General features: G+C 34.7%; 1 protein-coding gene across 2 annotated transcripts in view; it reads right to left on the bottom strand.

Annotated features, from left to right (window-relative positions):
• The window catches only part of DYNC2H1 (dynein cytoplasmic 2 heavy chain 1), a 178,024-nt gene that overhangs the window by 88,487 nt on the left and 64,068 nt on the right, over window positions 1-25,469 (bottom strand). For both annotated transcript variants that reach the window (XM_056327288.1, XM_056327289.1), the window contains exons 57-71: window positions 25,237-25,397; window positions 24,957-25,080; window positions 24,056-24,177; window positions 23,274-23,360; window positions 21,810-21,936; window positions 19,952-20,093; window positions 19,315-19,424; window positions 16,217-16,315; window positions 14,870-14,993; window positions 11,847-12,010; window positions 10,471-10,590; window positions 8,031-8,165; window positions 7,116-7,259; window positions 5,745-5,834; window positions 2,062-2,127 (exon numbers count right to left, since the gene is read on the bottom strand). In XM_056327288.1, coding sequence (XP_056183263.1) covers window positions 2,062-2,127; window positions 5,745-5,834; window positions 7,116-7,259; window positions 8,031-8,165; window positions 10,471-10,590; window positions 11,847-12,010; window positions 14,870-14,993; window positions 16,217-16,315; window positions 19,315-19,424; window positions 19,952-20,093; window positions 21,810-21,936; window positions 23,274-23,360; window positions 24,056-24,177; window positions 24,957-25,080; window positions 25,237-25,397 — 1,815 coding nt within the window. The remainder of the gene's footprint in view (window positions 1-2,061; window positions 2,128-5,744; window positions 5,835-7,115; window positions 7,260-8,030; window positions 8,166-10,470; window positions 10,591-11,846; window positions 12,011-14,869; window positions 14,994-16,216; window positions 16,316-19,314; window positions 19,425-19,951; window positions 20,094-21,809; window positions 21,937-23,273; window positions 23,361-24,055; window positions 24,178-24,956; window positions 25,081-25,236; window positions 25,398-25,469) is intronic.

The following is a 25,469-nucleotide window of genomic DNA, read 5'->3' as shown; positions in this document are numbered from 1 at the left end:
GCTCCAATAGCTGACAGAAATGCATGCTAAACAATAGGAACCAACACATAAAGTGGTACTTAAAAAAAACTTTAGAAGCCTAGGCAGACAGGCTTTAATTTAGTCAGAAAACTATTTGCAAGTTGCTGCCTTCACCACTTTATAAACACAAAGACTAGAAATATGTTTTCAGAAGCTGAAAAGAAATAATAAAGATGAATTAGGGAGGTTCTCATAATGAAGAGTAGCCAGGGTATGCCTCTACCAACATGATTAATTTCAGTTATTTTTATTAGGCAGCTTCATTGCTGAAAGACTGTGGGGTTTCACTTGGTCAGTTCCATATGTCTGCAATAAAACTGCACTGCATTCATGATATCAAGAAGTTTCAACCAACCTTTCTCAAACCTTGTACCTTAAACCCACATCTTTCATATAATCAAGTTACATTATTTCCTTCAAATGTATTATCTGATTTTTACCTTTTACCCTATAACGGACTCTCCTCTAGTGAACTGACATCTACTATCACTTGATACTCCTTCTGGTCTCCAGCTTCTAGTACAGAAAGCCATATCTTAGTCTCCTCATTCCATGTAGGTATTTTAGATAATTAAATGTGTCTTGATTCCTGCTAATCAGCCATGTTGAAGCAATATTTAGTCAATAGTGCATATTGTTCTACTGCAGGCAGACATTAATTTCACTACAATATAGACAAGTACAACTTCAGCGTCTACATCTCAGCCAGCTAGTCTAGTCTACCTGTAAGGGCAATGGAGAGCAGTAATCAATTTTAGTGGTAAACTATATAACCTATTTTATAAAATTCATTTATGATCAAACTAATTACTACTTTGACAGATCTGGTTTTTTCCTGTTTCCTACAAGGACAGCCTAGGATAACCTGCTCAGATTAATTTCAACAGGTGTTTAAATTTTAGTTACCAATTCAATCACTACTGAAATTAGCATTTTACCAGAAAAGTGTAAATGAACTATGAAACTCCACATTGGGCAAAAACCTAACACCCAGAGAGGAACATGCTATAACCAAGACATGTGCTGCCCTATGGAAATAAGGATTAGCAGTACTAAAGCTCTGCTGCATTTTTGTTAGGAATAGGTTAGCATCTAAACAAGAGGTAAATTCCCCATAAATTAGACATTTGCAGATTAGGCCTCGTTCAGACCACTGTCAAAAATAACACGACACCTCTCAATTTTTTGTGAATATACCAATAATGCAGTGCTTGCCCGAAAACGGAATGGACAGCCATTTTTATTACGTTTGAACCTGTATCAGCTGCATGCCACTACGCTATAAAAAATATAAACCATTTCAGGCTGAGTTCATCATTCCTCTCAAAAACAGGCCATTATGGTGCAAAGAATCCAATACTTATGCAGCCGGAGAAAAATATACAAGGACACTCTTTATACAGTGCACTCTTGAAGACAGTGCTGCAAATAAGGACATTAATGATCAATGGTCCAGGGATTTCTTAAGACACTGAAGAACCAATGGCTGATATGCACAAAAGGTATATTCATTATTTCACCTTTCAGAAAGATACTTTGCTTTAAGTGTCTTCAACTGCAGGTTGCAGAACCAGACTTTTATTTAATTTCTCCCTAGGTCTTGCACTCTTTTTCTGCATTTCAATATAAAGACATGATCTGCAAGAAACCCTTGGTCAGTGTGAAACAGGTCTGTATCCATCACTTTACTTATAAAGGAATATCTGTATTTAACTGAAAGGATGGATAAATGTCTAGAAACATGGTGGCAGGAAACACTGATACAGTGCCTTCAAGAAACTGGAAGAACTCTCTATAAACTTTTTCAGATCCTAGAAAATTTAAAAGGCAACTATTTACCTACCTTTCTCATGGTAATCTTCACTTTGAATCTAATAAACATAATGTTGACATCCAAAAGTAACTATCACAGAAAAATAGTAGCATATAAATCTAAAATTCTGAGTCCCACGCTTACCGGCAAAACCTTTTTATCTACTTATTTACTCTTCATATTAAGTTTAAGCAAATCACTTGGGGATTTTCTCCTTTAGCACTTACATTCTCTTGAAAAAGTTCAGGGTGCATTCCTCGTACAAAATGCAGAGCAAACATTAGCTGATCTGCCTGAAATAAAATCAGTGAAAATGTATTTATACATTCATCAAAAGTCACCTTTCTGCTTTTTTTTTATAAGTAACAACATTTCATTAATAAAATACCTCTAATTCCATAGCAATGACTTCATGACATATATCCTAAATCACCCCAATAATGTTCAAAATTGCTACATACCTCTGCAACACAAACACTAACCCCAGCCCTGTATCTAAGTGCATCTAAATTCAAGTGAAAAAGAAAAAACAGGTACTTGCAATAAAGCAAACATACTAAATAGAATCCATTATTTTTTAAACTGTGCATAGGAAATGCTTGAAATCTTCTTACAGCCAATTTTTGAAACAGAATTTGGGGGGGGGGGGGAAGACAACTGTAACCTCCTTGCTTTTTCCTAGGTCTGTTGCATCACCTGAATTTCAAACAGTCTCTAAGCACTGGAGCAATAAACCAGGAATAAGGATTTAATGGAGCCATGTACTAAGGCATGCAAACATTCAAGACAATATTTTTTTAAAAGAATATTAGCTTGTTAAAACTGGGATTTGCATATTATAGATGCATTTTACCAAAGCTGTGCTGGAAAGCACAGATTACTAATGAAGTCAATGTCAAAAACTGGAAGGTGGTACTCTAGAAAACCAGGATCACTCAGAAACCTAGACTGAGGCCTCCAATTTTCAAAGTCTGGCTGGAATCTGGAAGATTCATTTTACTGTACAATAGAAGATAAGCACATATTTTCTCTCATATAAAATTTTAAGTAAGCATAAGGAAGGTAGTACCTCTTCTTTTGCTTTCAAAAAAGTGAAACAACTAAATAGCATAAAGCAGAGGTGAAAAGGAAGACTAAGAAAAATCAGTGATGTACGGGATTGGATTAAATCTGCAAAGCACAGGCATCTCAGCTACCTGATAAACACAACACACCTGCACTTCTGTAAATATCAATTCTATTCTTGACAATGTTGTTTGAATTTCCCATGGTGTATTTCCCACATACATCCTTATGTATACCTCAAAATGACAGCCTGATTGTCCTTAGCGTCAGAGAAATACCAGATCTGAGGAATATTAAATTACCAAGAATATTACTGAAAAATTAATTGCATGGGACTTCTCAGAGGAGACAGGACCAAATATGAGGAAGCATACTCTAGGAAATACTATGCACACGTTATAAGTTATAAGATGAACAGTTTGACTAATAATCGGCTTTCTTATCTGAATATATATTATATTTTTAAGGTCAAATTCCATGAGGGCCAAATTACTTTTTTTTATTATTACTGCTTTCTCAAACAGATGCCTTTTTACAAGCCTGACACATCAGCCAAGAAACAGATACAAGAACAAAAACATGGAGTATGGGTGTTCAAGACGTTCATCATCTTTGGGAAGTTTGCTCATGTGCAGTAAAAATAACAATTGCATCTGCATGTGTATTTTGATTAATACAGATGTATTATTTAATAGTTTACCTCGTTGATTAGGTTCCAGAATTATGACTGACTGACTAAAGGGACATATGTGACTTAGAGATCATACCCTTATTAGTTGTAATCGCCCTTGGAATGACCAACCTTGGAAACTACCAAGAAGTTAAATATAACTTGATTCATATGAGCCACAGCTGCTTTACACTGGATTTGGGTAACTGCAGAAATGCATGATGACAGCCACAACAAACTCTTGGCATAATTTGTATCTCTATGGATACCAATATATAAAGTTGTTGCTTGCTGCTTTAAACAGTTCTGTTTTATTAATACTTTCAATTACAAAACCGTATGGTACAAAGTATCCCCAAGGATACAATTAAAAAAAATAAAAGGACATCATATTTTATTTTTGCATGCATTTACTATTGATTTTGTTACAGGGGTAGGACTCGAGGGCAACAGGCCCCAACCAGGAATCAGGGTCAAACCATGCAAAGCACTAAAGTCCTCTTTGTATCGATAAATAAAATACATCCATGAACATCATATGACACTGAGAACAATTCCACAACATTCAATTCTTCCATCCTCTCAGACAAGGTCTGCAAGCAAATCCAAATGCAAACTGCTCCCTGGATGATTTGGTATCCAAAACTCAAAAGGGAATTGTTTGGAAGAATGCTAATTGGCCCAAGCCAAATCTATGACAGCAACGATCTTGACAAATTAAGAGTACAGGTGGGCCATTTCCAGTGCTTAGGAAATTTATTGGCACCACTCCACTTACTAGCATACATGAAGTCTATGTACACACAAACATAAATATAAACCACAGATAGACAAAACCATCCTTCCTAATTCTAACATGTTTAAAAAGGCATAAACTTGTATCAGCTATACCACTTATGAAGGCACTAATAAAGCCTCAATGTCACAGCAATCTTTAAAATTTACCAGATGGACCATTAGTCTGAAGCTGCACAGTAACACCTTTCAGTATATTCCAAACTCCAATCTGATAATTCACAGTGAAAATCTTTCCTACTAGAAATTTCTCCTCTGTGCCTTGCTTTTGAAATTTTTAATCTTTTCTGATACATAAAAAGAGCTGCCTTCCAATATTCAAAAGATGCGAAGACTTATTAGAAGGCTTCACATACTCATGACTTCAAACACAGACATTAAATTATTATAAGAATATTTCATGAAAATCCACTTGGAATTCAATAAACCAAAATCCTTAGAAATATCTGCTACCTCTGCATCCTCAATATAGTGTTGCTAGACTGGGGGGAGAGGGGAGGAAGTGTTGTAAAATATTCCAAGATCTCTCCATTCCGACTGATCAAACTCCAGACATGCATGATTTGTACTACTGCTCAAATCATCTATGCCAACCTACTATGCATTCTTCAGCTGGGTACTGTGAGACAAACACCTCCTGTTATGACAGTTTCATGTGAAAGTAAAAACTAAAATTGAATGTGAAAGGCATATCTGTTCTAGGTTTCCACCAAGAAAGCAAGAAGAGAAAAGCCACCTGATTCAAATACAAAGCAAACAAAAAATACATTAAGAACATTATATGGAGGAACAGGGGAACAGATAGAAACAAAGAAGCTAGCAGGTAGAGATTTGGGGCAGGATGTGAAAAGAGAAAAAAGAATATTACAATGGGTGTGTGTGTGTGTTTGCTTTTAAAAACAAAACCAAATAATACAAACCACCATATAAAACCTTATCATGACAGCTAGGTCAAACACTCATACCTAGGAATGCTAGAAATAAGAGTGAACAGAATAAGAGTGCTCAGAAGACTGCAAAGCCTGGGACTGGCCATGAGGCCAGAAAGAGGCAGAGATGAGGAGCCAGAGTTAAAGCAGAAGCAGGACTAGACTGAGAATAACTTTGTCCATCAGAAAAATGATCCGTGGAGAAATGTGCATAATCAATCTTAATTCTGTCATATCCTAATTTTCAGTCCTCCTCATTTTGCAAGTTAAATATTGCAAGTATAAATTTTTGCATGTATTATATATGTACTGCCACAATACCACTTACTTGAAGTAGATCAAGTGTTGGTTGCTGAAAGAATACTTTCAAACCCAGTGGATCAAGTGTTGGTTGCTGAAAGAATACTTTCAAACCCAGTGAACATAAAAGCCAGAATAAATACAATCTTACCTTAAACAAACAACGACAAACATATTCATACACTGTATGTTTCAATGAGCAAATAAACGACTTGATTCTTTCTTCAGTATTACTTGAATCCTATAAAGAAAATTTGGATTTCAAAAATTCATGTGGAAGTAAAAATCTTTTTATGTACCTTGTGAATTTCAGCAGAATGACAGAAATAATCTGGACTCTATGTGTCACATACTAGTTCTAAAAACACATAAAACTTGGCTGCAGCTATCAATGGGTAGATGATAAAATGAGAAGTTCATGCTGAAACATTAAGACATGAATATTTTGGCCTTGAATATTTTGACAGTGAACATTATAAAACATTATATATCAGGTAAATATGTTAAGAATGACAGAACAGTTTCTTTTAACATTAATATCCTTGAAATCTCATAGGAAGGAAGAAAGCAAAGAAGGCAAAATCAGAAGCTGAGCATGAAATAGGTAACATAATAGGCAGGAAGAAAAGAAATTATGAAAGAGTGTGAACGTAAGAACAAGAAGTTAGAAGCTCATGTTATGGAAAAGAAGTAATATGTACAGAACTTTAAAAGAGGGCAAGTTCGCATACTCAAAACCATTTCTGGTAATGATTGGAGCTGAAGAGAAGTTGTAAGGACAGATGCCAGAATAAAGAGGAATCCAAAAGCAACATGATGAAAGGCTGGTGAATGCCTTTTTAAGGTGGAAACAAAAGAGAAATAAGATAAATTTTGGAGATGCTGAATAAAAAGAAAATGCATCGTTACTCAGTGTGGGCTTTTAGATCTGAAGAGCCAGGTGACAAGGGATAAATCCATAATTCTGTGCTTCAGTAACAAAATTATATCACCATTAGAATACAGAAAAGTAAAAATTACATTTTCAACAAGACAGTCTGCATGTATGCTTACAAACTGTATAAAAGTAGACAACGTGTTGATCTTCCTTTAGGAAACTGAACCATGTAGAAATATAGGTCTTTTCTTATTCTATCCCTTGTTGATACAATTAAGAGTTATTTGCAGATCAAATCATTAATGTATTTAAATAAAGCCTTCAGTAAAGTTATAATCAACCCTGGTTTTCATAATTCACCTTAGACAAAGAGCAAGCCTGAAATCACAAATAAGAGGGTTGTGTTTTTTTCAGATGGCACGGCAATTTTACAATTCATATGTAACGTAAGATCATTAAAAATTCCCTGTGTCTGTATTCTGAATATCTAAAGTACAACAGTTCAGCATCACTACTTGTTATACATTTTACCATCACTGATTGTACATTATTTTCTAAAAATCTCGAGAGCAACTAAAAAATTCTAAGGATGAAAGCAGATTGATTCTTCCGCAGCATTAATAGCTTCAGGAAAAGAGAAAATACCTGTTCGCTTTGCAGAGCCCTTTGGAAAAGCCGCAGGAAAGATGCCAAACTAAAACGGTACATATTATTAATTTTGGACAAGTCAGAGATAATAAAGTACATCTTGCTAGCACTCTTAGCTAAGGGGAGGTAAGCATCCCTCTCCTGTGGATAAAAAAAAATATATATTAAAAAACCAGTACATTACTGCCATCTACTGATTATTGCACAAACATTTATTCAACCCTTTTAAAAAACATTTGGATGAGCTCCCACTGCTTTAGAAAACTGAATCCTTCCCCAGTCTTCAAATTGAGGGGCATGCACTCAAGACTTCAACACTATTTTTAGTTTTCAAAATTGGAAGAAACCATTTTTAGTAATTTTTTTCTTAAAATTTATGAAGAACATTTTGGGAATTAAACCCTAGGGCACTGAGGTCTCTTCGCACCACAGAACACATCCCAAAATTCAGTAGAACATTTTAAATTAAACAAATAAGAACACAGAGATAAAGCTCTGTAACGTGTTACAAAAACAGTATGCCAGATGAATAGCATCACCAACGACCTAAATTTTTGCAAACACAAGGGATATATTAAGTAAGAACATCATACAAGCCATACTGTTTGCAACCAGAGATAGCAAAAATAAAGGCAAACCCCATTACTTGCCAATAAGTCCTTGGGGAAAATTGCACTAATTCAAACTGGTAGAATTAGAACTGTGTAGCTATAAAGCATGTGTAAAACAAATTAATTTTATTACTGAAAATACTTTCTGTACTTGCATATCCCAAATATCTTTTACTCAAAAAAAATTATTTAGTGTGTTACCAATCTTATACTCCTTAGGATGTATATAACCTCTCTATATAGAGAAATTCCCTTTTAGTAGGGAAAAAACCAGCAATAAAAGATTAAGATATTATCCTACCTTATCAAGGAAACTCTGAAGTTTGTGAGATTCAGCAAGCGATTCTTGGATCAGTGCACTACTTGCTTTAGTCTGATTCAAAGATTCAATCAGATCCTTATTTTCTAGAATATTGCCTTGTGATGTTGCAAGCGTCTGTTAAAAAAAAGTAATCTATGTTAGATTGAAAAAACCCAAACATGTAAATAACCATTTGGAAGTTTTGGAAGTTGTCCTTCTTTCTGACCTGTATGTATTTCTGAAACACTGAATGCATCAAGAGTACTAGAAAGCAGGTGGTTACTCCGAAAACTGGGATGTTCCTTTAAAGAAGCATACAAACCCAAGCACAAACTCCAAAAATGCAGACTGCCAGGTTATGAAACTTATTGTCAGAAAGCTTTTGACAATGATTTCTATGACCAGAGTCTTACGCACTAACATCCCTGTGATAAGTATAAATTAGGTTAATTTTTTCTTCTGTTTAACTACCAATTTAAAATGAAATTGGTCACTTGTAATGAATTCCTGTACCCAGTAATTCATAAATTCATTTTCCTTCAAAAACATCCCAATATTCCCTACAGAATTCAGTTCTTATTTAAAAGTGAGATGAATATTCACAATTGCAACAATTTCAGTTTTGTAATTAGAGATCCCTTTAAAATCTCTGAGATCACCCCACATTTTCCCTGAGTTCTACTATGCAAACAATGTCACTTCTAATAAGAAGTGAGAAAAGCTTGAATGATTATTTAAGGGGGTTTACTAACCTTCAATAAATACACTTCAATACAATTTTTTAGCCAAACACCACAAAATTGGCTTCTTATCAGTTAAGTCAGTTCCGAACAAATACCTGTAGGACAGCGTTTCAGGATATTTGGAGGCAAAGGTTCACCAGTTGGAATAGTAGAATATACTTAGATCTCTAGTTGAAAAGAGTTTAGGACAAGGACAAGATCACCTGTTTTTTCAAGGAGTCCAGTTTTGCTATGAGGAATCATAGTGTGAGCTATGAGATAGCCACAGCATGTATGTCTTTACTCCAAGGCTTTCAGAAGAAAATCAGTACATACTTCAGATGGAATGCTAACGTTGCTTTAGGATCGACTTGAATTTAGCTAGACCACCTCCGGCAGTGACAACTTTGTTGACAAAGTCCATGTAGCACCTGTCAATTTCCACTGAGCTTTAGGTTTCTTCAGGTCAAAGTAGATTCTGATTTCAGTGCTAACAAGACCAAAGTTTAAACCAACCTTGGTGTTAATACTTGGCCACTTTGTTGCAGGTATCTTCGTCATCAATTATTTGAAATTTTTTACTTGACAATTCAGATTGGACAGATGTGTAAGATTTTGGAGTTCCAAGATCACACAAAAAGTCTGTTCTAAATAGTGGATATTTTTGTGTTGCATTTCTGAAGTCTGAGCTTTTGGTAGACATTAAGATGCTAAACAATGATCAACTTTGAATATTTTTGCAATTTTTTTAGAAAACAAGTTTCCCTCTGTCTGTCAGAGAAATCTGCACCATCACAGTTTTATAAAAGGTTTGAGCTTAGCATTCAAGATTTAATAGGGACAGTAAACATGGAAATGCAAATCACAATAGATAATTATGTGCAAAATTCTAAAATTCAGCTATTAATGGCCAGATAATAAAGTTCAGTTTATTACTTTTGGAGGAATCTGTAAAAACTATTAATTTCTGCTCAAGTCCATTGTGCTGGATACTGCAAAGTTCTATGTCTCAGCTATGAACTGAGGGTTTTGAGGCAGCAGGTCAGTCCTCTTCCTTGGAAGCTACCTTTACTTACAGGTGTACAACTGTTTCTGAGCATGATTACTTTCATTAAAAGGTGAACTGAAAATTGAGTATATCAATTTTAAATATGAGAAAGGAAAATTTTAATTATGAAGACTATTACAGTTCATTCTTAATAAGAAACAACTGAGGAAGTATAAAGTTTTAAATGTCTCTCAACAAATCTTTCCATTTTCTACTGAGAATTTTTCTCTCTTTTTTTTTCCTTTCACAACACAGAATCATTTCTCAACTTGAGAAAGTATCATTTGACATGAGTCACAAGCTTAGAACTGTGGCTTTCTTTAAAACTCTATTTGAAAAAGAAATAGTATAATTTTAAACAAAGTTTTCTCTTTTTTTAATGGATTAAAATTAATGAAATTTCTAATCAATCTAAACCAGTCTATATCTAGCCAACAATTCATACACTTAACTTTGATAATGCTTAATCTATTGAAATACTACCATTTCATGACAGATGTACATTATTTATCTACTTTACTCTCCCAACAGCCCCCAGGCAAAAAATGCTTTTATTCTCAAATCAAAAATTCTGAGGGCTCATTCCAACACTTTCACCATCTTTGTTCAAATACCTAACAATATGAATGTTATCTTATTGATAAATATAAAACAGTTAAGTTTATTTCACCTCCAAAAGAGACTCCTCAAGCTTAGCTAACTGTATCTTCTTCTCTTCTTCTTGTTGTAACAGTTTTGTCTTCTGCTCTTCCAAATCAGGCTTTTCATGCTGAATTGTTAAAGCCAAAAGCTAAAAAGAAAGAAGATTATTCAACAGGATAAAAAAATACTCTAATATTTCATAATATATATCCATTATTTATATAGCATAATATATATTCATTAATAATACTTTTTTTCAAGTAGATTTCTGAGGGTTTACTCAATTGCACCACACATCCAAGAGCTTTAAATCTATGTAGACATCCAGGATATCCTGCAGTGGCAAGTATAACTCAGGAACCACTGTGAACCATGCCCTTGTGTATAACAACAGATGCAAGCCAGGGGAGACATTTAAGGACATCCCAAAAGGCACTGGATCACTTTATTAAGGACAGTGATTCATACCCTTTTTATGCTGAGACCTAAACCTTTGCACCTCAATCTGAATCACATCTGTATTTAAATGATTGGCAGTCTGCATTAGTGTATATATTGTTATCAGATATTAAAAAAAGTAGGTGATAAAAAGCACAAACTGGCAAGAATGGCAGCAAATTTCTTTCCAGCAAACCTACAAAAAGTCAAACCCCCCTCCCATCAACAAAGAGAGGAAACAAAAAAACAAAACTATTTTTTCTGTATTTCCACTTAAAGAAGGAGTAATTCACTTGGCTACATTGTATGATGTATGATGTCAATTCCCTATCTCCAGTGGAGAGAGGAAATCCATATAGTTATTGCGCATTTTGCATTATATCTTACTTATCAACAACTTATTTACATCCCATTCTAAGCCTCTTATTTGTTTGGAAAAACTTCTTTCATACCAAATAAAGAGGGTTTTTTCTTCCCTTAATTTATCTCTTTTTTTTTTTTTCCTCTCTTCCATCTGCACCCTATATTTTGATCATAGAAAAAAACTCAAAAGCTGCTAGCATTTTGGGGGAAGTAAAATATACAGCTGTTTGGTTTCCTTATTTTTTTCCTGTACACAAAGTATCTCGATGCTAGGATTACTCTCTAACTAGAACAATAACAAAAATGTTTCCACTATACCATAAAGGCATCTTGAACATAAAACAGAAGCTTATGAATTAATCTGATGCAAATGAATTCAGTAAGACAGTTTCCATTTTCTCTATTGGACTCACTACTTGGTTTCAAACTGCATAAAACCAAGATTTTAAAATTTAAATTTAGTTTCAGCATCAATTTTACAATTTATATTTGTGTGCTAGAAAATATCTCTGTGACCATTAATGCAAACTGGGCTTCTTCCAGAAGCTGAATGTAGCTATGAATGTCTGTTATACATACATTGGTTTTATTCTAAATGCCTACCTGTCCTCTTAACCCACTTGCTGTTGTGGTAAAGTTTACTTCTGTAACAATAGAAGAAGCATCAGGTGGAATGAAGGGATCCGGGTTCCTTGTTGATAGAAAAAGACGGAACTCTTCATTATAATCTATCATTTTTTCACCTATTTGTATAGCATAACGGGGTCCTGTAAATAATAAATAGACATTATATTTACTCTGATTAGAACATTGTAGAATTATCTGAAAATAATGGTATTTGCATAATACTTTATGACCAACAGATTCAAATATATTTTATAAAATTTATTTACAATTTTTTAGAAGGAAAAATAAATTTTAACAAATTTAAGGAAGATAACCTATCCTGCATTGTTAGACCAAAAAAAAGCAATAGCATAGCACCAGCATAAGAAAGTTACATAGTGAGAATATTTATTATAACAGGGTAGTTTAATTATCCTTACCCAGTACAAAAAGCATAAATGGGAAAAGAATACACTTGAAGTAAAAGTAAATACTAATGAAACTTTGAAATCTTCAATCAATAAATAGGAGAGCAAACACCACAGAAGATGCACTGGAGAATTTCCCTTTTTGTGTAAGAATCCCATCATAATTTAAACATACTAATTCACATTTCCACATAGGTATACCATTCTACTGAAACACACTAGTAATTAGTGGCTTACTAAGATGGCTCAACGTTTTCTGAATGTGATCCAAAACCATTAGATTTCATCTCTGGATCTCTTACATTTATTTGCAAACAGTTGATGTTGCTGTATAATCATTGCTACTTTCTATGATAATTGTTACAGAGAAAGTCTATGAAATGAAAGATGCTGGAATATCTAGTCATTAGATTGAAAGTAAAAAATCCATTAAGAAATACCCCATCAATTTGTCTTATTATAAATACATTTAATTTAATAACAGTATGAAAGAAACAATAATTAAAGTTCTGCTGTCATGTTTTCAATCTCTGTTTATATTCCAATTAATCTGACATTTCTCAATGTGCCTTTCACAGAATGAAACTGAATGTATTGGCCTATCACCACTATCCTTCCGACACAGGTTTCCATTCTAGGAGGGTCAGAAAATAGACTCAGTCAATCACATGACTAGAGCAAGATTTTGCCTCCTGATGCTAAAAAAAAAAGGAAGAACAGAATTGTATGATGAAGAGTTTCAAAGTGAAAATACCCTTTCCACAGAAATTTCTGAGGTGACATAGTTAGATGCTTCTCTATTTTTAGCACTAGAAGCAGATCAGAAATGCTCGAAGTATAAATCTCTTGCTAAAACACTGGTAGAGATGAAAATCACATAACAATTTTGCTTCTGTGCCAAGGATCAGAATAAATTTTAGGCTTATGCTGTAAAAACATCAAACAGAAAATGGAAGCTGTACAAAGACAAATTTATTGCAGTATATATATTCACATTTTTCTTAACGTTTCATTCCAAGTAATGAAAAGACGTACAGCCATTGCAAGCAAAGTAATGCAGACAGGCCCCAACCTTAATGTTTTGACAAAGAGGTGTGCGTGCTTGCTTATGAAGTGACTGAAAGGACTCAAATAGTGGTTCTCCCTTTTCAAAAAGCAGCTCCCTAGTTTGGACTTGCACAAACCTAGCATTAACATAGCTCATTAACATGCAAAAGAGAATTCCTGAGTGTTATGAGCAGTTTCCCTGAACAAACTGGTATATTTTAATTTGTCTACTTTCTCCACAGTTATGCAGACATATTCATGTCTTAATCTGATTCCTTGAGTAAAATCAGTTAAGATGCCTGAATACCATATCTCTGCTTTCCAAAGTTCAGCAGAAGCTAGTGAAAACAAAAAAGTTGTTAAGAGGTTCTACCTAGACTTCGGCAGACCCCTGAAGTCACCACTTTGGTGGTGCTCTCAACTTTTACTGAAGATAAAAAAGCAAGTGCATCTGTAATGGAAGAATGATTTAAGCTAACATTTTCTTTTCACTAAACAGACCTTTACGATATAGGAGATAAATGTATAGAAGAACTCTACAACATTTGCATTTATTTTCACCATGTATTTACATTTAAAGAATTACTGCTACCTCACCGACTACTAGATCTCAATATTAGATCAAATGACAGCAAAAGGAGTCTTGAGCTGTTTTCAGTGCCCAAAGTTCATACTGCGAATTACATGAACAGGCTGTGGTACATGCTGAGGGATTAAAACTTGAGGCAGAAATATAATTACTAAGGATAATGTAAATATACTTTAATAACTTAGAAAGTATTTACAACATACATTGTTATATTTTTTTTAATCCACTCGGTTCTTTTGATATAATTTCAAAATACGCAACACAATTCAACATAATATGTGCTGAGATACTCATATAATTACTATTTACCCTTGGCAAACTTTCAACATATCACTCTTTTTAAAGCAACTAAATCCAAAGCAGTTACAAATAGTTATATAGAGTATATTATCTCTCCAAAGCAGAGATAGTGTAAAATGTTTCTTTTTTTTCTCTCCTTTCATTGCATCAGTTAGGGAGACTCACTGAATTCCACCATTTTGCTGATGTCTATGCCCCCTCCATCCAAAGTCACACCAGGGACAGACCTGTGTGCCTTCTGTAGTTTCAGACAAATAAAAGAGAAACAGCAACACCACCGTTCTAAAAGTGATTTCTAACTGCACAACCAGTTGTATAATTTCTGGTCTGTTTAAGGTCCAAGTTCCTAAGTAAAACTATGCGTTTAATATTACCACTAGAAATTAATTTAACATTTAAATTGTGAAGAGTTGATAAAAACACTTTATTCTAATTCCATATTTTTTAAAAATTAAATACTTTTCAATATTTTCCCACTTACTAAACAGGAACGTATCTCCAATGTATTGCATGCACTGAAGTGTTAGCAGCAGGTTAAAGAGGAAAAATATACACAATAGCCATGTATTCAGAAAAATCAAGTTTTATGTGATTTATATATAAATCTAACCTACAAAAGTTTTGAGCAAGTGTTTGTAAGGATCTTGGTCATTTACCTTGAGCAACAAGATCTTTTCTCAGCAAAGGGTAAAGTACAGGCTCCACTCCATCCATTTCCTGTATAATAAGTGTTTTCCCAAATCTCACTGCCAGCTCAAGAGCTGTTAAGAAGTTGGTGTCCTGGGCAAATAAAACCAAAATCCTTTGATTTGTGTTTTTTTGACGTATTAACACTTTGTAATGAACATGAAGGCACTATCCCAGAAGTCTAAATCTAAAAATCGGTAGTATGGCTGAAAAATTCCATTACAAGCATCATATGATATTTCAGAGTTTAGCCACAAGTGTTTAAGTTTGATCTATTCAGCTACTGACAAACAGGCAACTTATTTAATACACCTAGCCCCCCAAGTGCTGCACCAGAAGAAAGCAGATCTACCATAGGTTTTGTGTCATGTCTGTCAGGTGTACTTGGAAGTCTTGGCATCAGGAAATCTCAACATAACACATATCAAATGTTAGTAGGTAGCTATGTCTCAAAACTGAATGAAGATCTAAGGTCAGAATTCACATTCATATTAAGATAACTAAATACAGTCTTTCACGTGTAGATGTCTAAACATGCACACCGTGTTTAAGATTCCGTTACAGTCAACGGAGATACTAGACAATGCAAACAGAGCCTAAAAGTTAATCAAGGCAATCCGCTAGCAGGGAAAGCATTCAGTCACCCAAAGATATGTATCTAGTGGCACAGAGAGTATCTAAAAGGCCTGCGCAGAGCTAGCAGGGATCTGTGAAAGACCTACATTCTGTTGAAGCCATATCTTGAAGCCAGGTGGGGTTCCATAAAGGACTTCTGAATGGCACTAGATGCCTGCCTATGTGTGTCTGCCACTGAGCCACACCTCACCACCCATGTAAACAGTGACGCGTAGCAGTTAATCTTAGATACCTTAATCTCAAACTGAAATCCAACTTCCAATGTAGATAATACAACACAAAAATCACAGGGAAGAAGTGTATAGATACCCCCTGAAATCCAGTGAACTGCAACCAAAAATACAAAAGACCTCTCTGTTTACAAATCTTTTACTACTTCCCTCTCAGCAGGAAATACTGATATTCTTGGAGAGGGCAGCATGAAGAGGCAAAATGTACAAGTAACACCAGATGTTTACTCTCCAACTTTAAATACTCTGATCTCCTCCCTGAGTAAACAAACTTTCAGTACCATTTAAGAAGCATTGTAACCTAGAACTATGTAAGAAATTATATATATCATGTAATATCACCCAATTTTGGTGAGTGCTATTATACCCCTTTAAAAATTGCTCTCTAAATTCTAGAACACAGTGAGCTCAGGCAGAGCAGATTTGTAAGACCAAGAGTAAATACTGCACCTGTTGGTTAATAACTTCCAAACGTGAGTCCTTCAAATGTGTCTTCAACCACTCAGTAGCCCGGAAAGAAGGGTCTATCAAAAATGGGCAAACTTTACTCTAGGGGAAAAAGATAATTTTTAATATTATTTACTGAAATCTGTCTTGTTAAAGAATAAAGTCCTTTTTTATCTCCCCAAACTAATGGTATAGTAATTTTAAAATATTTTTCATTAACAAACTCTTTAAAGAAAAAATAAGAGCCTAAGAACAAAATGACAAAAAACCCAAACAACCAGTAGAAAGAATTTTCTTCAGTTTTACTTCTTCAGTTTTTTTAAATAAAAGAAGAAAAAACCCAAACAACTAAACCTAAGATTCTCAGATGTTTATCCTGCTAAAGTTAGGCAGTTCTTCACCTTCTCTTAAAAACAGGACTCTATTCAGTAACACACAGCTTTTTGTTATTCATAACTGCTTTGAAACTTAGAAAAGGTATTTATTATTTTTCCTTTTTCTTCCTGTGGTGGGCAAAGGAACAGCACTTCTGGTTTTTGACCTCAGTGCATTTTAGAAAGAGTAGTGAATGTAAGTATTTTGCCAGCATAAAGATACAAGTATTGTTTTACTTATAATGGCAAACAAATATAGATCTCAAACTTGCAAACACTACAATGTAGAATATTTTGGTGATATTGCCTAGTAACATGTATACTGACGAGACAGCAGGTTTTCATTTTAATAAAACCTTTATTAATGTGTGGTTCCCATATTGGTACTATGCAAAGCTTTACTATTTTATTATATAAGATACGTTATGCTATACATATTGCTTTCCAAACGCTGAGATTTTAACCATCAATATACTAATTATGTCAGTGCTCAGAACTTACGCAATGGTCACAACAAAGAGTGACCACAGAGATAACAGTAAGTGAGGCAAGTGAAAAGAGACCTATTCACAGTTGACATGTGCATTTAAGATTTCACAGAATCACAGAATGGTTGAGATTCGAAGGGAACTCTGGAGGTCATCTTGCCAACACCCCCACTTGAGCAGGGCCACTATAGCCAATGGCCCAGGACCATGTCCAGATGGCTTTTGAGTATCTCCAGGGATCGAGACTGCACCACTTCCATGGGCAAACTATGCCAGCGTTCAGTCATACTTGCTGCAAACAAGTGCTTCCCGATGTTCAGACGGAGCCTCCTGTGTGTCAGTTTGTGCCTCTTGCCTCTGGCTCTGTCACTAGGTACCAGTGAAAACAGCCTGGCTCCGCTGCCTTTGCACCCTCCATTCAGGTACAGAAATTGAGAAGCTCCCCCTGAGCCTTCTCTTCTCCAAGCTACACAATCCCAGCTCTTCCAGCCCTTCCTCACAGGAGAGATGCTCCACTGCCTTCATCGTATTTGTGTCCCTTCATTGGACTGTCTCCAGTACATCTATGTCTCCCTTGGGCTGAGGAGCCCAGAGCTGGACACAATTCTCCAGGTGTGGCCTTACCAGTGTTGAGTAGAGGGAGGGGAAGAGTCAGCTCCCTTCACCCGCTACCAATACTTTGCCTAATGCAGCCCAGGATAGCATTGGCCTTCTACTCAGCAAGGGCCCATCACCAGCTCAGGTACAATCTGCTGTCCACTAGGACTCCCAGGTCCTCTTCTGCAAAGCTGCTTTGCAGCTGGGTGGCCCCCAGCATACATTGGTACATGGGGTTATTCTTCCCCAGGAGCAGAACTTTGCAATCCCCCTTGTTGAACTTCATGAGATTACTGTCATCCCATTTCTCCAGCCTGTCAAGAACCCTCTGGGAGACAGCTTGACCCTCTGGTGTTATCAGCCACTCTTCCCGATTTTGTGTCATCAGCAAACTTGCTGTGAGTTTAAATGTGTATTTTCAGCAATCCTCCGGTTCAGTCTGATAGAATCTAAAAAAAAACCCAAACCCTGAAACTGTTCTGAGTCCTACTATTCAAGACTGACTGGCTACACAGATCTCAAACTGAACAACAGGGAAACACAGACAATATCCAAGAATCAAAAGCTGATGAGCACAAAAGCTTGAGAACTGTACTGTAGATGACATCGGTAAAATACCATGTCCAATTCCAGTTTTAAAAGGATGTGGGGAAAAAAACCTGTGTACAAAGAAAATCATTTGAGCAGAGGGAGGGCTTGAAAAAGCTCTTCATACACAGTAAGATTGTTAAGAGCTCAATCTATTCAACTAAGGAAAGAGATGAAAATAAGATTTGATTATAGCATGTAAGTAGCTTTAAGTGTACAAGTTCATATTTATTGGAGAGCTTTCCAATCAAACTGAGAAAGGAATAACTAGATCTAGTATAAAGATGATAAATTTTAATTGGAGAAATGGCTGTAAATCATTTGACAGAAACATCAATCATCAAAGCAAACTACCTGTGGCAAAAGCAAATTCTCCTCATGGCATTACATCTTTACTTTCTAGCAGATCTAGTAACTACCTACATTATAACTACAATATTATGTACATAACTGTGCAGTTGTGTATGTATATTTATTATATGTTATATATCTTTATATAATTATATGATAGAACTGAATCATGATTATAAGCATAGTATTATCATTCTTTTCCCAAATATTAGTAGCTACTGACCTTAAGTGAATGGCATTTTGTATCCTATATGACAGAGCTAACCTGATGAAATTCGAACGTTTAAAATCTAGATGTTTTGAAAGGTATCTGTATATAGACTTTTCTTTTTACTGACAAAAAAAGTATTAGAAATGATAAGTCAAAATGAACATAGATGGGACATCATCTTCCACTGATTATACCGGTGTTAATGATGATTCACACTTCAAGCCTCAATAGACTGACATCAGGTTTTGTCTGTTTGACGTCTGGAAGAAAACTTTAAAGCAAAAAAGGAAAACATGTATTTTGTTTAACTGCTTTTTTCCTTTTGCTACAGAATACCCAGAGTTACATAAGTATATTTTTCTCTGTGTGTGTTCTGTGCTGCTAATAAAATAACACAAATGAAATAGTTCAAAATTCCAGAAAGATGCTATATTACTGAAATCTGTAGAAGTTTAAATACTTCCAAGACAAGACAAAACCCCCAAAATTTACCTGCAAGATGACAAGAGCATTTTCGATTGAAAGATCATCTGAAGGTAAACCTTCACTTTTCCAGACTAACTCCTCACTTTCTGTACACAGGAACCGATGCAAATCGAACTCTGATAAACGAAAGGGAGTAAGTTCGTGCTAGTATTTATAGTCTTCATAATTTTTATGGACTTACCACCCTATACACAGTGCAAATCTATAGATTTCCCTGAAATTTATTATTTTATTGCTTAAACTTATTACTATTAACTAGCTGATGTTATAAAAATATTTAATGGCGTTATTAGCATACTTAAATAAAAATCATTACTGAAAAAGCAGACCAATTCAGAATGCATTGGCAAATTTACAACAGTTAATGTGAATACATTCATTCATGTAAACTGTTCTTTTTTAAACAAGGACTATGGAGCTAAATCATAAAAATTTAGAAGTATTTATAATCTTAATAATTAATAGAATAATCCCAAGAAATAGTCTGTCTGTACATGCAAATATTTCTTGAGTATGAAAATGTTGCTACTTTTCATTTGGGAACACCAAGACAATTGAGACTGTTCACTGGAATTCACTGGCATTTTTCATTTCCTCAATCAAGCTGAATTACTTACACACAAACACACACACACAAAATTACTTTCAAGGCCTGCTGATTTGGTCCATTCATCCAAGCTGGTTTTCCTCTGATCCTCAGGAGCAGCAGAAAGATAGGTAATAAATGCAGCTGCTAACTGAGCCCTTTTAGGTAACGTAGCCAGTTCATCTGTTATCTCCGACACCTTCAAAAAAAAAAAAAAAGTGTATTGCACAGAAAAACTATGTTAATATTTCGCATCAGTTACTAAAAAGTCAGAATTAAATTTGCCTGTTGTTAAAACTACAGTTGGGACAGTCTCTCTTTTGCATTTTGGGTATCTATACCTAGCTAACCCACAGCAACACACATGAAAATATAGGAGAAGTTCTTTCTATCTCTGGGCTAGAGCATGGACAGATGTTTCTGAGAATTTAGCCACTAAAATCTATGAATTTGACTAACAGTTCACCTTGTTACTTATAAGTAGCTGGATATATAGTATTTATAGTAAGAAAAATAAGAAATACATGACCCTAGTCACATTCAGCTAGTGAGCAACACTTACAATATGCATACATATACCAAATACTACATGCACCTATTACACTTAAAAATGTGATTCACTACACACATGATAAAATACATAGATCATACATCTTCAAATAATTTATCTGAACTACATCATCTCTGCTTTGAAATGTTCTGGTGTTTTGGAGAAAATATCTCTGTTTAAAAGTATTGTCAGTTTTTTACTTTAATCAAACTGACATTACCAAAAAACCCCCAACTTTTTATTACTTCCTCCTTAATTTAAAGAGAGAGGAATACTTCTTTTTCACTGTTTTCAATATGGGATGACTTCCTGACTAATGTATCTACATTATTCCAGACTAATGTGTCTACAGCATACCATTAACAGATAGTTCGAACTTTCTAAAGACGAGGATAATGTACCAGAGTGAAAAACTGTCAAGAATCACTTTTAGAAGCGTTTAAACTCTGAGGTTAAAATATACCAAATCCTTATTACAGCAGATAGAATAGCTGTAAAGCTACTTTCAGAGGAAAATCTTCCTTGTTTTTTCATTATGCTGGTCAACCTACAGAAGGATTCATCTAACGCTAACTTTGGTTCTTCAAAATGCAGGCAATTAGTCTAATTATTTAGTCTTTTTTCAGTGTCAATGGAGAGACAGGACTATGTCTCTAACCAAGAGGAGTTTTTCCATTTTAAGATACCCAAGAAAGTTTGGTATTGCTTTCTGGAGGTGACAGCTATTTTCAGCTTGTCTATATCTTGAAATTTTCCTTTCTTTTTCAGACTGAAGAAGGGCCTGCATGTCCAAAGGCTTGCCAGCTTCTTCCAAATGTACCACTTGAGCAAGTAAGATATGTTCACTTCCCTACTTTAGAATCAAAAAAATTTCAAATACGTAAGTGAAGACTTCAATAGCAACCCAACATTTTGGGTAGGTCGACATTTGCATTTCCAGTATTGATCCCACAAAGGAGATATGGTTTAAGACTGTGATTGCGTAATGCTTTCCCAAAATCTGTCCCTTTTGATTGTATCTCAACTTGGAGGGTCCAACTGCTGACATGTTCAGCCATCACAGCAATTACATTATTATTGTGATTGAAAAACATCCATCAAAGAACACTGTATGTTCTGTATTAAATGGGGGGCAGAGCAGGAGCTTACACATTCTGTAGCTATGTGATATAGGTAAGGTAACTTGTACAGTGAAGTAAATGTAAGTTTCAGAAGGAAGAAAAGCTTTTATTTCTAATGAGAAATCAGATAAATGTACACTTAGTAGACATGCAGAATGGCAATAACTCACATTCTCCTAACAGTGCAAAACCTGTATTTTCAAATTATCAGCTAGAAAAGGTATTAATGAAAATTTTCACTAACCTGCGTGCTCCATCTTTTGTGTTCCCTATCGAGTTGATTTATCAGTACCTCTGCAGCTTTCAATGTTTTCTGAGCTTTACTTAGTTCTGCTTCAAGTTTTGCTGCTTCTGTTGTTCTGCTCTGGAATCTGTAAAATAACTACTGTTTGTAATTGCTATCATGAACTACTAAACTTATGGACAGTTATTTTCAAGGCAGCTTAACTGCCTGAATTTATAATTAATTCCTTCCTTATGGTTTGTTCATGAAGAACACAACTGCATATTTTTTTTTATACCTTCTGGTTCTAACTGACAGATGAGCTTATTAGACTTTTAACTAACAAAATTTAGATAGATGCACACATGAGATTTAAAAATACATTTGCAATATAGACTATAATGTCTGAAAATCATTCCTTCTTCTACTTAAACAGTATGACTTGATCTTAGTGATTGTGTTGAGTCTTGTTCCACACCTAGTCAGGACAATAGCAGGCTCAACACCATGCTATCTGTTTGTAACTTTTTGGTAAATTTAATCTATGAAACCTTAAAAGGAGAATATTGCTAATTCACTCAGATGACACCAGTTCAATGCACGGTACTCTTATTTCCTAAACTACTTCAAAGTAACAGCATGCCCTAAATAACAGGCAAGGTTTAGGTATTATTTTGTAATGTTTAATAACTAAATAGCTTATATTTTATTAAAATAATGTATTTAATAATCCACCTTTAAAAGGTAATATATTTAACTGTAATACATAGTATATAATATAAAGTTAAGCTAAAACATCACTATATAGCTGAATGACAAGAAGAATACTCCAATTATTTTTTTTTTGCAGACTACAAAACACACCTTTTAGTAATATGCACATATGTCAGGTTGTAATGTATCTCCTATACTAACTACATAATAGAAACATCAGGCTAAAAGACTTGGATTAAACTGAATTTGGAGAAAGTTTAAAGGTTCACTACAGCAATTTTTATGCCATTGTGAGTCACGTACATGATGAGATGCTAAGAAAAAAGGAGATGGCTAACTGTCAGAAAAGTAGGCCATCCTAAAAGAAACAGAACTGCTGTTATTCAAGTTGTAATCAATAGAAGTCTTGTATAGGAATGTTTCCAAAGTCTTAAGCAGACAGTAAAGTCCTCTTGGATTTAAAAAGTGAGACACATACTGCTATACTGCTTATCTTTGACATCTACAATGTCTGCACTGAAGGCTTCCAACACAGTCAGTAGTGATAAGCAGGTACTTTTAAGGAGCATTTAATCTGATCGATGAGATGAACTGTATTCTAACAGTATTTATTTACCTCCACCGAGTGTATAGACAGCCTAATTATCACTACTTCTGATGTAAATGTTTTTCAGACTAGGGAATTACATTTGGTTAGATAAATTTCATTATTCATACTATAAAACCATCAATATTTTTATTTATATCTTGAAATAAACAAACCCAACTTACTTATCTTTCAGTTCTGATACTCTTTGACCAACAGAATTCAGAAGATCTTCTAACTTCTGTCTTCTACTTTCAGTTTTCTTGAGATTACTACAAAAATGTAATATTTATTTTAAGACTATGGATCCAAAGGGAAAAAAACAGTAAAAGTAATAAAAAAGTCATTTACATAGAGATAGTTCAGAGACAGTTCTTTATTGTGATTTATATTAATAAAAATCTGGGTTTCTATGTAAAAGTTTTGACTATTTCTCATGATATAGCTTTAAAAATGGAAACCAAACACACCATTCAAATGTATTCCTAAAGATCAGAACAAATTCTTCCAATACAGAATTTTAAGACCTGGCAAAACAATTATTACAGATTCCTCAGGCTATGGAAGGTCCTGAAACTATGTCATATCTTTTTGATCCTAAGTAGAAACTGATTATGCTTGGTAGATGACCAAGAAAAGTCAAACAATTCATCTCAAAACAGCATGGGTTTCACTGACAGGATACATTTTAAGCATAACTGTGATGTTCATTCCTCCCTGATACATTTCAGCTAGGACAGGTAACTTGTGACAGGCCAAAAATTATCCAAGACACACCTTCCAGGGGAAACAACATATTGCACACTTACTTCTTCTGTCTAAGCATGAACATTTTATCACCTATGGATGAGATACAGTTCCTTGTATCTTTTGTTTTTAATAAACCTCAATTCCTCCTTGACAACTTTAGTTTCACCTATCACCATTGGAATTAAGAACATTTACTTTGTAACAGTGTGTAACTTACACTTCCAAGCCAGCCTTTTCTTTTTCCAAAGGCTGAATTCGTTCTAGGACGTGGGAATACTGGACATTGGCATTCACCCAAGCCGCTAATGGAGCAGCTGCAGCACTAGCTCGTTTAGCATTCTGAAAAAATCAGAAACGGTTACAAGAAAGTCCTTGAAGTATAATGTAGATAAGATTAATACAGGATAAATAAAAAACTGCAACAGATTTATGAGTTATCAACTCAAATATGCCAGTTAGCCACCTAACTGGCACTACTAAGGACTGCTCCTCTGAATTGTTACCAAGAGACTATATTATAGGTCATCAACCTATGTTAAAAAAAAAAAAAAAAAAAGGGTGTCTTTAGAACTATGAAGCTTCACTGAAGTTAAGAAGTTTTAAATTAATGCATAATTTATCAGTGCTCCTTCTCAGGGAGCTACCACCTTCCTTTTAAAAATAAGGAACTAGTATACAAGAATTCTTTTTTATAGCTGCTGCAAAATCAGTTCTCAAAGATCACCCATACATTTAATCATCATTAATCCTCCTTTTTCTAATTAAGTGTGCTGTTAAGACTCTTAGTGCTACAAGGAGGCCAAAAAGGAGCCAGTTAAAATTGCTTGATCTGAGTTCTAATTTATACCAGTGACAAAAACCTCTGAGGACTCGACTCCGTAGCGACTTATCATCCCACCACTCCTCAGTCACCCACAAAATTTTCACTGCTGGAGGCAGTACGCAACAGAGTAATCTCTGCTACACAAAGATCTCTTATACTGACAAATTCATCAATTTTTCTCTAATTTAAGTTAATTCTAAAAATTATGTTGGCAAATTAGACCATCATGGAGGTTTTCTTTCTTTTTTTTCCTTTTTGTCTTTTTTTCATTTTATATAATGCAATCAGGAATTACCTTTGGATCAAAAGATGTTCTGTTTTTAGAAAGAAGTTCTTCAACACTCTCTCGTATTTCTTTTGGAATATTACGGGCATCAAAGGTTGCTATGTCCTCCCTCACACCCCTTTTTGCCAGGAAACTGTAAAAAGAATTAAATAAGAAACAAATGTTAAAGAGGTTATTTCCATATGAAACAAAAGAATCCTTCACACATGCTTTTCCTGAATATAACAGAAAGTATTTGATATTATAAATTACTGTTTAAGTTTAAAGCTTTATTTAAAAAAATCCTCACCTCTTCATGCTCACCCATGATGTATCAAAAATCCCCATCAGCCGTAACACTCCTTCTAGTATGTCTCTGATTATGTCAGGGGGCATCCGTAGTGACCGGATTTCTGACAAAGACTCTGGCTTTATATTTCCAACTGCTAATTTAGCTTCATTAACCAATGGCTTAAAACATAAAAACACATTAAAGGAGAGGTGATGATACAAGAAACTGAATATTTGCCATTTCAGTTTTAA

This window comes from Falco biarmicus, chromosome 2 (assembly GCF_023638135.1).
Source record: "Falco biarmicus isolate bFalBia1 chromosome 2, bFalBia1.pri, whole genome shotgun sequence".
NCBI classification, from domain to species: Eukaryota; Metazoa; Chordata; class Aves; order Falconiformes; family Falconidae; genus Falco; species Falco biarmicus.
The sequence above is the reverse complement of the archived record's forward strand: the minus strand, read 5'-3'. Positions and strand labels throughout refer to the sequence as shown.